The sequence below is a fragment of the Balaenoptera musculus genome, chromosome 20 (genome assembly GCF_009873245.2).
Source record: "Balaenoptera musculus isolate JJ_BM4_2016_0621 chromosome 20, mBalMus1.pri.v3, whole genome shotgun sequence".
In the NCBI taxonomy this organism is placed as follows: Eukaryota; Metazoa; Chordata; class Mammalia; order Artiodactyla; family Balaenopteridae; genus Balaenoptera; species Balaenoptera musculus.
In genome coordinates, this window is record NC_045804.1 from 22,138,127 (window position 1) to 22,152,539 (window position 14,413).

A 14,413-nucleotide genomic window follows, 5' to 3' on the forward strand; every position below is an offset into this window, starting at 1 on the left:
GAGCTACTGTTATTGATAATAATATTGAGTCCTTTATGCCTCCTCCTGCAACCTGCTCACCCTATCGAGCATTTTCCCTTATTCTGGGCCAGGAAGGAGGGGAGCCGAGCACCATCCCTCAGAACTTGATGGTTCCTGGAATGAACTGAGCCCGGAAGAGTGAGGGACTGAGGGCCCTTGGCGCCGGAGGAGGAGCCCAGAGGTTTGTAAGGGCAGCCTGGGTTCTCACAGCCAAAGCTGCAAGAGGACACATATTTGAGCTCTTTCGGGGATGGGGGCATCAGCGCTGGGCTTGTGCCTAAGTAGGATAAATAATAGCCTATTTGTTGGGATTTGAGGTACACTGGCCCCTACATCTCTCCTCCTGCCTTGTACTATGGAATTTTATCATAGGAATCTCATTGCTTTTTCTGGAGATTCTTGGCTCCGTGGAAATGTAGTCCTGGTCTCACTTGGCTACTGAGCCATCCCATAAACTTCTGTGACATTGACATTGAGTTTCTCATCCCTTCCCCTGAAGGAGAAGTGTGAATGCGGGTGGGGGGAAAGAGCGCATCTGGGAGTAGAGGGGCTCACACACTCCAATCACTTATTTGTGCCGGGAGCTGTCCAAGGGCTTCAGCTACATCATCCGACTCAATCCTCACAACAGCTCTGTGCTCTAGGTGTAACCAGCTCCATTGCACAGACAAGGCTGCGGAGACTCAGGGGAGATAATGTCCCTTAATCAAGGTCACACAGCCAGGAAGTAGTGAAGTCAGGATTCCTACCCAGAAGCCCCTGCTCTTCCTACTGTGCCCCTTCTGGGAGTGGGATGGGCATGAAAAAGCATCAGCCTACATTTCACAACCTTACCCCAGAAAAGCAGTAATGTTGAGCAGTTACAGGGGCCCTGACAGGCCACACAGCCAAAACTCTGTGACCTGAGGCAGCCCAAGGCCTGAGTTCATCCCTCAAGCAGGCAGCCAAGACCCACCACCCTTCAGAGGGCTCTGCGGGTCATCCATCAGGGGCTCCAGAGTGGCAGGGCAGGCTGGGAAAATACCCAGGATGAGCAGTGAGGTCTGCGGTCCTGAAGGAAGAAACCTCATCTTCATCCCCCCACCTTCCCCACGCCAGAGGCCTAGAAGCCAGGAGCAGGGGCTCTGAGGCCTCACAGCAGCCCTGCAGGGAAAGGAGGCACCCTGGAGCCAGCTGGATGGGAAGGAACGCCTGGTCTCTCAACATAGCGCCCCTCCCAACCCTGAAAATAGCCTCTGGGAAAAGCACAGCCCCCTCTCAACCCCAGAGACAGTTCCTCCCTAGGATCTGTAGGCTTGGAGCAAAAAGTTACCCTACTCCTCAGTGCCTCTGCCTCTGCCACCCACGCCTCTGAGCCTCTGCAGGGACTGTGCCCTGGTCAGGACAGCTGGCAGCCCATGTGCTTCAACCCCCACCCTCTCCCTGTTCCCAACTCCCAGGTTATGACACAGGGGAAGGAGAAGGAGGAGATGGAGACTTAGAGGGAAAGGGGGCATGGATGCCGAGGAATATAAAGGGTCTGGGAGGTCCTGACCAGAGACCCTTTTGCCGTGCCGCTCTGCACCTGCCCAGCACCATGGTAATGTCTGGTGGTCCCTGTCAGCTGTGCTCTCCAGGAGCTTGGGACGGAGGCTGGCACCAAGTGCCCCTCCTCAGGCCATTAAGGTCATGAATGAGGCCAGGGCAGCCCCCTCTGCCAGTCTGATGGCCAGGACAACTGCCAGGGTTTCCTGTCCCTGCTTTGGGTGGTGGGCAGGAGAGGCGTTCCTGGTCAAGAGAGGGTTGAGGGTCTCAGGGGCTCCGGTGGTATGTAGCATGTGTATGGGCTTCAAAGTATGTGAATCACTGGGTGTGCCTGTGTGTTGCCAGCACGAAATTCTCTGTGCACGGCTGGGTGTGTGTGGGGATCCTTGGGCTAGCATTCCTGTATGCAACTGTGTTAGTCTTTCATTTAACACGTAGTATTGAGCACCTACTAAATGTCAGGCACTGTTCTAGGTACTTGTGATACATCAGTGAACAAAACAGGCAAAGAGGCCAGCTGTCATGGTGCTTACATTGGTGGAGCGGTGGAGGGGTTACTGCTGGGGATGAAGACAAGAAAAAATAAGCATAGAATATAGTAATTTAGAAGGTGCGGTGAGGGGGCGGGGGGAGTAGAACAAGATGAAGGGATGAGTTGCAGCGTTAAATAGGGGCGTCAGAGTAGGGTCCATTTAGAAGGCGAATTTTGAGCTGACTCCTGAGGGCGAGGCGAGGAAGTTGGTCACACGGATATCAGGAAGAAGGCTTCCAGGCAGAGTGAACGGCATGTCTGGCACTGTTGAGGAACAGCAAAGAGGCGGGAGAGGCCAGAGTGGGGTGAGGAAGGAATCACGGAAGTCAGTGAGATCAGGGAGCTGACCAATGGCTCTATGGCGTCCTGGTGTGTTCATCTCAGCGTGTGCCCCCCAGTCCATCGCCAGGGGCCCCCGTTTACCTGGTGCTTTGTGCTCATCCCTGTGCACGGCCAGGTGTGCACCATTCGGCCTGGGCACCTGGAAGTCCCTTACGGCAGTAGTGTACCTGGCTACGTCCCAGAGTCTGAGGGTCCCTGGGTCTGAGCGCCTGGGAGCCCCAGCTTGCCCACCCCGCCACGCGTCGGAGGGCTGCGCGTCACGTGACCGCCCCGCCTCTGTCTGCCCCGCCCGCTCCAGAGGTCGGCTCCGCGCTGCGCGTGCGCATTCGCTCTGCTGTGCCTGCCGCTGCTGCTGCTGCTGCTGCTGAGGCCTGACGGGGCCGTGGGGGAGGAGGTGCAAGTGCCGCAGCGTCTCAGGCCCAGGGCTGCTCCTTGGCTGCCCAACTTCGGCCAGTTCAACAAGTACATAGAGAAGCTCTTCAACAGCAGGTGGGCAGGGAGGAAGGGAGGGGGAGGGGAGGAAACAGACACCACCTGCCCCCGCTACCCAACCCTACCCCACCCCACTCCCTGCGCATCGCAGCCCGGAACCGGGCTCGCAGAGCAGCCGCCTGACCTCTGCAAAGACGTGTTCCCCAGCGTGAAGTCCAAGAACTCTAATGACGCGAACAACCCCAAGAATACTCCACCAGCAAACGCTACGAAACCCCTATCAGCGAACGCCACGAAACTCCCCCGACAGAACACCACGAACCCGCCACCCCGGGACGCCGCGAAACCCCGACCAGCAGCCTCCTCCCGGGGCCCCAGGTAGGAGAGCCTGGGCTCGGCTGGCACCAGTCAGGGGCCTCGGAACTGGGGGCAGGTTGGGCGGGAGCGAAAGGAAGCCCTGAGGGCTGGGGGGAATCCAGGGCCCCGGGGACTCCCTTCTCCAGGCTGGGCTTTGACTTCCAGAAGCCCAGCTCAAGTCTCCCTGCCCACCGACCCTCTTTATATTCTGAGAGGGGCCCAACTCCTGCCCAGCCCGGCCCCGGTGAGAACAATAAAGAGAAACGGAATCTCTGTTGCTTCCTTGACTTCTGTGGGTCCTGGGCAAGAAGGGACCTGCCCTTGGAGGCGGGAGAGGGGTTCCTGGAGCTGCTACAGTAGGAGGAAAAAGACCTCAGCTGTGGGGTCTTCCCTGCTTCCTCCCTGCGACCCATCCACCTTCCCCCACCTCAGGCACTTACACCACTACGGGGGAGGGGCTGGGGGGCCCTAAACAAGAGGGAGAGCAGAGGTGAGAGAAGTGGGTCCCAGCAACCTCAGAGGAGGAGCTTCAGCCAGACCACCCCCCGCAAGCTTCTGCCCTGAGCAGGGCAGCTTTGATGCCAGCCTGGGAGGTCAGGGTTGGCACAGGAACAAGCAGCCCCCCAGTGTGCAGAGCGTTAAGGTCCTGCCTTTGCCCCACCCCCGGGGACCCTCTCAGCCCCTCTGGCTGTGAGCAGAGTAGGGAGAGGGCAGGCGCCCCGCCAGGCCTGTCCCCGAGAAGCTGTCTCCCCTGGGGGCAGGGGCCCCGTCCTGATCCAACTGTCACACTCAGGTATGTCCTGAGCAGAGTCCCGATTCCTGCTCCTGGGAAGTAACTACACCTCTCCCAACCTAGAACCCATCCCCTTAGCTGCCAGGGAAAATTCTGGGACTTAAGGCTCCATCATCCAAACTCAAGCTCTATTCTCCTGCTGAAACCAGCCCCCCTCCCGGACACCCCCTTGGATGTCAGAATCAGCCTGAGCCATGTGCTTGCCCAGTGGCGGCATCCTCTCCAGCCCTTTGCCTTTTAGGGCCTAGTTCCACTTTCAAGTCGTTTGCACACACCAGACACAGCCAAGACTTGAGGGGAACCACAATTGTGGTGTTGTTGCCATGGAGTCAGTGTGAGGTGCTGAGCCCAGAAAAGTGGACCCCCTCATCCACCGAACCCACAAGCCCCATCTCGTCAGGCAGGACATGTAGGGGAGGCAGGAGGAGCCATTCCAGGAACCAAGAAGGTTTGAATTCTCTCACTTCTCCCCACACCCCTGCCATGACTGTCCCCTATCCACAGGTGCTCCCAGGCCAGGAAAAGAGGAGAGAGACAAGGTCACTCCCTCCCAGTCACAGACACACCAGCCCATCCCCACCTATTCTGGATGCCTGAGAAGGGCGAGGGCTGGCAAGGGCCACTGGGACCCCTCGTCAGGGCAGGCCTCCCCGGGCAGGATCCGGGTCCTCACCCTCCCAGAGCTGGAGTGTGCAATCCACAGATCGGACTCCTGGCGGTGGCCGGAGCGCCCAGCCAACGCAACCTCCTCCATGGAAGGCCGAATTCCTCCTGCGGCCTCCCCTCCTGCGACTGCTTGAATAGCTCTTATGTCCAGGAGTTCACTACCTCTCAGGGCAAGTCCTTTCCAGTTTTCTGGTTCTTCAAAGATGAAACTTACAGTCAAGGAAAGCCTGCCTTCCAGAGCCCCTCCTGGAGCCGCACGGTGTTAACCGTAACCCTATTCCGCAAGCTGGAGCTGCATATATTTGAAGACTAGTCGTCCCTCTGCTCGTCTGTCCACCGTGCTTCATGGAAGCAGCTGGTTGGCTGCAAGTCTGCCCTGCAGAAGCTCCCGTCCACTAGCACTTTTCTGGGTTAAGGGCCATGCTAAATGTTTCACATGCATTATTTCACGTCCTGCTCACTACAACCCCATCACTTTTCCCATTTTACAGATGAGGGACCTGAGGCTCAGAGAGGTTATGTCCTGGCCCAGAATCACACAGAGGGAACATGGCACATCCTGGATTCTAACCCAGGTTCATCTGACTCTAAAGCCAATGCTGTATCCCTGTATTAGATTGCCGTCTGCTGCCGGGCCTTGGACAAGCTGCTGGACCTCTCTGAGCCTCGGTTTCGTCCTCTGTAGAGTGAGGATAACAGTTTCTGCCCCATCACAGAGAAGGTTGAATGCCCCTGGCACACAGGGGCTCCTTTTCCCAACAACCTGCTGGGCACCGTGCCGTGAGGAGCCACCCTTCAACCGAACACGCACAGTGACACACCTCTGACTGCCCAGAGGAGGGCAGCTCCGATGCCACAGGTGTAACCGGTGACTGTCTTAACCCCAGTCATTCCTCTGGGCTGGGCTGTCGCGCCCGCCCCCATGCCAAGGACACTTTAGTATAAATGAGCGCTTCACCTACTGCCTAGGCTATAGGAAAGCATTGATGGGGGTGCATTTGGGGGCAGGGCTGCCATCAAGCCAATGATCAGGAGGGTCTAGAGATGCTGAAATGGGACGATTCAAGCTTCACTGACTTGCTGAATGAACTTGGAGGAGTCCCTGCCTCCTCTTGGGCCACAATTTGCCCCTCTGTGAAGTGGAGAGGATGAGCTGGATGGCTCTGATGACCCTACAGACGTTCTGGATCATTCCTAACACCCTTGTTTCCCTTCTCCTCCCCCTGGCCTCCCCCTTTCTTCCTGTGCATTGGGCCTGCTCCTGCCCCGACCTGGGGTCCACAGAGACACACAGAGAGAATGAGGCTATGACTTTGATGTGCTTTATTTAGCCTGCGTGGGAGCAGGGAGCAAGCTGTGGCCAGAGCCAAGGGTGCGGAAGGGAGAGCTGGGCCGGCACTGCCCTGGAGTCAGAGGTGCAGGAGGTGGCTTTACGAGTCCATTGGGCTGAGCTGCCTGTAAGGAGAGGGCAGAACATGGCAGCATGAGTGGGTAGTCCTCGTGCTCTTGGGAGCCCTCAGGCCAGCCCTAGGCCCCTGTTCTCCCCTCCCCGACACACACCCCCGTTTCCGCCCCAGGCATCTGGACACACAGGGCAGGGAACCAAGCCCACCTGGGGGCAGCTGCGTTGGGGGATCCACACTCCGAGAAGTCCAGCGAGCCTTCTTGGTCTCTTTTCCCATACCTGGGAAGGGAGGGGTAGCTGGGGTCAGCGCTGTGCCGAGGTGCCAGCTCACCTGCCTCATGCCTACCCCTGGGCACCATCCCGCCCGGGGCACATGGGCCCAGGCCAGATCAGTAGAGATGCTCTGCTTTCCCAAGAGCATGAAAGGGTCTAGGGCTGGGGTCTCTCTCCCTCTCTCGCACACACCTGGGCCTGGTCAACATGTTGATGTATCTGCGGAGCTCAGCTGCGTACTGGGCCATCTGCTCTGGCGTGGCATTGTCCCCCGGGTATACTGGCTCCAGCGGGGCCCCCCGGGCACCCAGTGGTGGCTGCAGCAACAGAGCCACGCCCGTGGACAGGAGCAGCAGGAAGAGGCAGCGGCGAGCGACGGCCATCTGCGGAGCAAGGAGCAGGGAGAGAGAGACGGCACGCAGCCCACCTGCCCAGCCCCCCGGCCCATCACCCATGTCTCCAAGCCTGGGACGAAGAGCAAAGGGCTACTCGGACCTGACCACCCCTCCTCCCAGACCCTGCCCTGGAGAGCACGACAGCCCCTCTCAGGAGCAGCGCAGCGCAGCAGACGGAGCTTAGCCAGGGCCCGGGCAAAGCAGAAAAGTGTAGCAGAGAAGGTGGAGCCGTGGGGCAGGAGACACAGGACTCATGACATCCAGGGCCTGATGGCTCTGAAGAGGCAGGTGCAGGGTGGGAGTTGGAGGGGAGGGGCTGCTGGGAAGTAAGGGCACGCCCGCTCCCCTGCAGGTTGGGGGCACACAGAATGAACTTGTGAACCAAAGGGCAGGAATCCATTGCCTGTTGGTGTGCTGCCCTCCCACCCTCCCCAGCCTCCCCGCCACGGGTAGACATGCTGATGCGGGTCCTGGAGAGGACACCACAGCCCCTGTCACTGTGAGCAAGAGGCCGGCCACACGTGTGGATTTGTGTTCACGGCCACCATCCCCTGCCCCCCACACATTTGCAGTCTTCTTTTCAGCAGCAGGCTGCTCTTCCAGGGTGCTGGATTTGTCCAGATGTAGAGCCAGACCCACGTAGACCTCAGGCCTCCGGAGGCCCCCAGCCCTGCAAGGCACCGGCTCCTTCCCCACATCCCAGCCCGAGCCCCTCCGAGCCCCCCGACCCCCGGAGCTCAGGGCAGGCTGAGCCCACTTACCCTGAATCCTGAGGGAGCGGGCGCTGGACCAAGCGGGTGCCTGCCTCAGGCCGGATGGATCCCCCTGTCCTTGGCCATGGCCCTTTTATAGTCCTCAGCCCCCCAGAGTCCCCGCCTCCTGTCAGCCTCTCTCACTCCCCAGCCCTCACCCCCTCCTCCCACCGTCTCCCGGGTGCCCGCAACGCCAGCGCTAGGGCCAGGTACAGGAGGGGAACAGGGAAGTGTTATGGGTGCCACACTAGCAGCATAACGGGTAAAAGTTATGGACCACAATCAGTCTCCTGTAGGCCCCCCTCTGCCTTCGGGCACGGAGCAGGCTTAGTTCAAGAAGGACGGGGTTCTGGGACATCAGGATAACTGGAAGGTTCTGATTACAGGCTTGGGAACAGCCCCACCTGCCTCCAAAGGATTAACCCAAATCCTCAAACAGATTCCCTCAGGGCAGAAGATTGAGGCTGTGGCTCAGAGACTCCAGGGATGAAGGCTGGAGACTCAGGACTTCCCTTCCAGTTTGTGATTAGAACAAGATGGGAACGGGGGAGATGCTTCAGGTAACCAGGGAATGTGGAAAGGAGTGGGGACCCAGGCAGGGAGAAACCCTCTCCCTGGCTGATGTATAGGATGCAGAATGAGAACTGATGTGCCCGGGGGGAGGGGGGTGCCAATATCTGGTAGCCGTTTCCCAGCACCCCCATTCCAGGGAAGTGATAAAAACCAGCATCATTTGGAAAGCCTTGAATTTTCCAAAGTGTTTCCAGCTCAGTCACCTCAGTGAGTTCCTTCAACAACCCATTCTACAGATTCAGAAACTAAGTCTCAGAGACATTAAGTAACTAGCCTCAGGCCACATAACTAGTCAGTGTGAGATGCAGGGTTTGAAACAAAGTCTAACTCCAAAATCTGGACTCTTCTAAGTAGAGCTGTTAAAATATTGCTATAATTTCCTGCTTTTTGGCTGAGAAACGTGAGGCTCACAGAGGCGAAGACACTAGCCCAAGATCACACAGCTGTCCAGGACTCAAGTTCTGGCTTAGATTCCCAACCCCACCAGCACCAGCAGTCCCCCCCCCCACCCCGCCCCCAGGAGCCTCTGAGCCTCCCCTGTTCAGTGTCCCTTCCCCAGCCCCCAGTCCCTCCCCAGCTCAGGCCAAGGAGCATAAGCAACTGTCTGAATAACTCAATGGAGCCTGAGTAGGGAGCAAAGGACTTCTCACCCCTGAGGTTCTGCTGTCCCAGATCAGGACACCAAAAGAGTGTGTCAGGAGAGGATTTGTTGGGGGGGCCGGGGAGGGTGAGGACTGGAGGTGATGCTGCAGGGATCTGAGCTTTGCTTTTCCTCAAGATAATGAGGATTAAGGAAGCCTCAGGAAACACCAGTGTTCTGCCTTGTTCCTCTCAATTCTGATTTCTGGCAACAAGAAGAACAATAATGCTTCACCCAACAACAAATTACATTCTGCAAAGCAAATATGGAGGTCGTTCTGTCTCCACTAGTCCTGGCCCTTCTCTGGGCCTTGGGATCCCACTTGGTAAAACAAGGGTGAATTAGTGGCTGGTCCCAGGAGGGCCTCTGGTGAAGCCAGCAGAGGCTGCAGGCTGCCACCAGAGGGCGCCAAGCTCCAACCCTAGTTCAACAGGTCTGGTCTCCCACAGGACTGTAGTGCTGTGGGACGGGTTCTGGCCACCACCCCCGTCAGCTCCCAGCCCCTGCAGACAGATGGTAGACCTGGGGATTGACTCAAGTGCTGGGCCATCTATATTTTTGTCCTGTCACAGAGGGGACATAGCTTTGTCATAGCTTTGTCAGTGCCTAAGAAATGACAGTTACTCTACAATGTCAGCTGAACCTACAGCTTTCGTTTTTCTCCTTTGCAAACAAGTGATTCCTCTTCTGGGTCCTCTCAGGGATGTTGTGACAACTGAGGAGAAAGAGGTAGTGGATGTGCTTTCTAAACCATATGGCTGTGTCCAGACTGGCGATGCTTCTCACTCACCTTCGTATATTCCCAGGGCTTGCCATGGAGCCCTGCTTAGAGAAGCACCAAGGACTTACCTGCAGACAGAGTAAGTGAAGGCAGAAGTGGTCTCTCTCCCCCTGCCAAACCCCATGCCTCTGGGACGAGGACGATGGCCATTGGGCAGTGTTGGGGATGGCGTAAGGGCTCAATGAGACGAGGAAAGGAAGACCCCAGAAACACCTGGGGTCACAAGGTGAAGGTGAGTGGACAGTAGCAAGGGGCACGGGGGTCCCCACTTATGGGACTGCAAGAGCAGGAATTGGACCAGCATCGCATCCTCCATACCCGCCCGCCCCCCCCCCAACAAGAGTTCCTCCAAAGCAGCCTGGGCCAACTCTTAGGCCAATGTCTTATTCCCACACTGGATGGCAGCAGGAGAGGTGGCGAAAACTAAGCAGTGGCCACCCCCAGATACCAGGAACCCAAGGGGTCCCCCATTCCCTGGGGAAACCCTTGGGCTGAGGATTCTCACACACACCTTGGGCCCCTGTCCCACCCCCTCAGGACCAACTCAGGCCCAACTAAGGGCTCAGGTCACTAATTTGGAACCCGGGCTCTGTCCCCACTTCCCTCCGCCCTGGGGACTCCATCTGCCTCCAGGGTCCCCTGCAGGCTCAGGAGTGCTCAATAGCTCTCCCTGCCCACAGTGCCTGCAAAAGCAAATCCTATCATTGTCAGCTCAAATTTGTCCTGAAGAGGAAGGCTTCTTTCTTGCTAAGAGAAAGGCTAAACCAATCCATATAATAATGTGTTGGGGGAAAGGGATGGATGAATGGGGAGGAAAGAAAAACGTAGGGGCTGGCTGTGGAAGGAGGGGAGTTTTTCCTTTGGGGTGGAAGGGAGCGATGCCAGAGCAGTTTTGAGATGGGTTAGGAGTGAGTAGGAGAAGAAAGGAAAAGAAAGGGGATACTCATAAACATGTGCCAGGCTATGCCAAGCTGACCTGTAGATTCAGCTCTCCTACTCACCAGTTCTGCCATTCATTAGCTATGTGACCTTTAGCAACTTACATCATCTCTCTAAGCCTTAAAGCAGCGAACTATTATTATTATTTAAGGTGTAAGGATCCCTGTTTAACCAGTGAAGAAATAAATGCAGTGAAATGAAATGACTAGGCCAGTCACACAGCCAATTAATGGCAGAGATGGGACTCAAATCCAGATCTTTTTTTTTTTTCACATCCAGATCTTTTGTCCCTGAGGCTATTGCACCAACCGTGGGGTCCCTGACCTTGAAGAACTCCTAGTGTGAGAGCTCAGATTCGGGCTACAGATATACTCAGGGCAGACCAGGAAGGTTCCGAAGGAAATGAGACTTGAGGTGGACGTGAGGAATGGTGAGGGGTGAGGGGATGCTATTTCACAGAAGCAGGGAGGTGGCAGCAGGACTGAGCGGTTCAGGGGCGCACATCAAGGAATCGTGGGAGATGCCACCAGAGGAGAAAGGGTGTGTATCAGGAGTCTTGCATTTCTGGCAGAAGCATTTAGGTTTAACAGTTAATGGAATCAGAACAGGCATAGCGTGGGCTCTCTTACCTCTGTCCCCAACTCTATGGCCTCCTGTAAGTTTTTCCCCTTCTCTGGGCCTCGAAATTTCCATCTGCTCAATAAATAGATAAGACCAAATGATTTCTAGTTGATGTTCAAAGGAGATAGTGTTTGTAGCAGATTAGGCTAGTTGCCCCAATATCCACTCTCTCCTCCTTCCATCACAGAAGAGTTTAAAGCGGGCACATGGCCATTCAGCTGAAGACATCTCCTGGGCTGTTCTTGCAGTGAGGTAGGGCCATATGACTAAGTTTTAAGCAATGAGATGAGAATTTGAGTGACTTGTGCCATTCTGTTTTGACAAGTGGATGTACCCCCCTGTGGCAAAAGGTACCAACAGTGACCACAAAAATACTTCCTATCCCACATGTAGTTCTATGATGAGGTCTAAGTCCCCTCTTTTTGAATGCAGGTGAACCTGTGACCGCTTGGACCAGTAGAGTATAGTGGAAAATGCTATGTGACTTCTGAGGCCAGGTCATAAAAGGCAATTGTTATGAGTTAAATTGTGTTCTGCTACCCCCCCTTCCAATTCATATGTTGAAATCCTAACTCCCACTACCTCAGAATGTGACCTTATTTGGAAATAGCATCATTGCAGATGTAATTAATTAAGATGAGGTCATACTGGAGTAGGGCAGGCCCCTAATCTAACATGACTATTGTTATTATAAAAAGAGAAATTTGGACACAGAAGCGGACATGCATAGAGGGAAAATGATGTGAAGAGACACAGAGTGAAGACACCCATCTAGAAACCAAAGAGAGAGGCCTGGAACAGATCCTTCCCTCACAGCCCTCAGAAGGAACCAACCCTGCCAAACACCTTGATTTCAGACTTCTGGCCTCCAGAACTGTTGTTAAACCACCCAGTTTGTGGTACTTTGTTACAGCAGCCCTAGCAAACTAATACAGCAACGTAGCTGCCTTCTGGTTCTCTTGGAGCATTCATTCTGGGGGAAACCAGCTACCGTGTAAGTCCAACTACCCCAAGACATCATGCCGGAGAGGCCACACGTAGGTGCCGGGCTGGGATCCCAGACGACAGCCAACAGCACCTGCCAGACCCAGCCAACCTCTGACAGCCACTGCATGAGAGGCTCCAAGGGACAACTGCCTAGTCAAGCCCTTCCCAATCCTGACACACGAAATCATGAGTGAAATACAGAGGTTATTTAAGCCACTAAGTTATAGGATAACTTGTTACACAGCATAGTAACGAGCGCACCTCCTCTTTCTCCTTCCCCCCCCTTCCCAGTGGCTAGAACATGGATGCAGTGATGGTGGGCCGTCTTCAGTCGTGTAGATGAGGGCGTGGGGAAGCCTCAGAATAGAAACCTGGGATGTTGGATGCCCCCATGGAGCAGAGCTGCCAACTCCTGAGATGCCACTCTTATTTTATGTAGGAGAAAAATAAACTTCTTTCTTGTTTAAGCCGTTTTTAATTCTGTCTCTATCTTAAAAGCCAGATCAATACCCTAGCAATATAATGTATGTAAAACAAATAGCTCAGTGTCTAGCACATAAGTAAGTGCTTTTTTTTTTTTTTTTTTTGGCCACCTGCGCAGCTTGCAGGATCTTAGTTCCATGACCAGGGATCGAACCTGGGCCCCTACAGTGAAAGCACTGAGTCCTAACCACTGGACCACCAGGGAATTCCCAGTAAGCACTTTAAAAAAAAAAAAAAAAAAGCTCTTTATATTGTCGTCATTAATGTTACATCTAAGTTTCCCTCCAGCTCCAACATTGCTTGAGTCTGATCAGCAGTGGATTAACCACCTCTCAACACTCCCCCCGTGGACGTGAGGCGAACCCATGTCACTGATGTTGAACCAGACACGTCAAACTGGGCAAAAATTGTCTGTGGCCATATAATTTATACCAGGGTTCTCTTCTATTAGCCTCAAACTGACCACGGCTCTCCCAAGCAGACCAACAGACAGTGGACCATGGACACCAACACAGATTCACATCCTCCCACTTCTCCAACCACAAAATGAACCAAAGCTTGTGGCAGCCATTGCGTGCTCCCATCCCACCTCTCCTGGGGCGCGGGGTGGGAGGGGGAGGGGATAGAGTAGAGGAGAGAAGACAGGGGGAATTGTGATGGGAAGTGGGTCTCAGATAATGGCAATCCTGTAGGGAGAGGAAACCAGAGAAATGAACTAACTCCACCCCCCAAGCAATCAAGAAAGGCTTCTGGGATGAGGTATCCGCTACCCTGAAGCTGATCTCCAGACTGAAGAGAGGGAAAGGGATCTCCAGGCAGGGGGAGTGGCCTGGGCAAGGGCTTAGAGCATTAGAGTCCACACAGCCTGTGACCTGAGCAGGCCCTGGACCTGCTTTCATCTCACCCTTCTGCCCTACCTTCAGGGAGGCCGGAGGCAGCGCAGGGGAGGGTAGGTGTTAGAGCCCCAGGGACTCCAAGGCAGGTTGCATCTGAGCAGGGGCCTCTTCTGCAACTATGACAGAGCCAGCTTGAGGGTCTCCTCCCAGAGCCACCTAATGAGGGTATCCTTGTCATGGCCTCGTCACAAGGAGGGCACGGTTAGTGACTTATCTGCTGGGTGTAAATTCAGAAAAGGGAGGGCGGCTGCTGAGAGAAAGGACAGCCTCCACACTCCCATTGCCCCTCCTGCCCAGGGAACGGAGGTGTGAGAAATGACCCCTTCCCCCAGCACACACACCCATCTCACCCCCCAAATAACTCTCCCTCCACAGCCCCATCTCGGGTCCCATCTCTACCCCCAGCCACTACAGCCCGGGGGTTAGTGATACACCTCCTCGGGGTAACCGGGGTGTTGGTGTCAAGCCCACGCTCCCAAGCACCTTCATCTTTGGGGGATGGGGGCAACTCTGTCTCCACCAGCTCTCCTGGGCTGCCTCGCATGCTCCTTTCCACACTTTTCACCCTTCAGCAACAATTCTTGCTGCTCCTCTCTGCCCCTTTTGAAGAACTTCCAACCTGTCCCCACCCCACCGGACTAGAGAGTTCCAGAGGACCCTAGTCTGGATGCTATCCACTCCCCGCGCCGAGTGGCAGCGTTTTCTCTAAGCTCGGATCAGAGAGAGCCCCCCCCCCCCACAACTCCACCCCAGCCCTGGCCTGGGGCGCCTTTTGTCTCACGTGCCATCTTCTATCCTCCCAGCTCTCTCGTCTCCACCCTCCACTCCCACCTGGATGCCACCTCCACGAGGGAGAAGGGAAAGGAAATAGAAACCCACGCTTTCCATTTCAGTGAGATTTGCTCTTTATTTAGGGACCAAGGGGCGGGGGTACCGAGAAATGGAATGAGGACCCCACCCCGAACCCTCCCCAGACGCAGCAAGCGGGAGAGGAATCCAGG

General features: G+C 55.6%; 1 protein-coding gene across 1 annotated transcript; it reads right to left on the reverse strand.

Annotated features, from left to right (window-relative positions):
- Positions 1–5,994: 5,994 nt before the first annotated feature.
- Positions 5,995–6,728, reverse strand: PPY (pancreatic polypeptide). The gene is made up of 3 exons (XM_036838082.1): positions 6,538–6,728; positions 6,280–6,351; positions 5,995–6,122 (listed from the first exon to the last, which is right to left on the reverse strand). Exons 1-3 carry the CDS (start codon positions 6,726–6,728, stop codon positions 6,098–6,100), a joined length of 288 nt encoding a protein of 95 aa, XP_036693977.1. The 3' UTR covers positions 5,995–6,097.
- Positions 6,729–14,413: the final 7,685 nt, after the last annotated feature.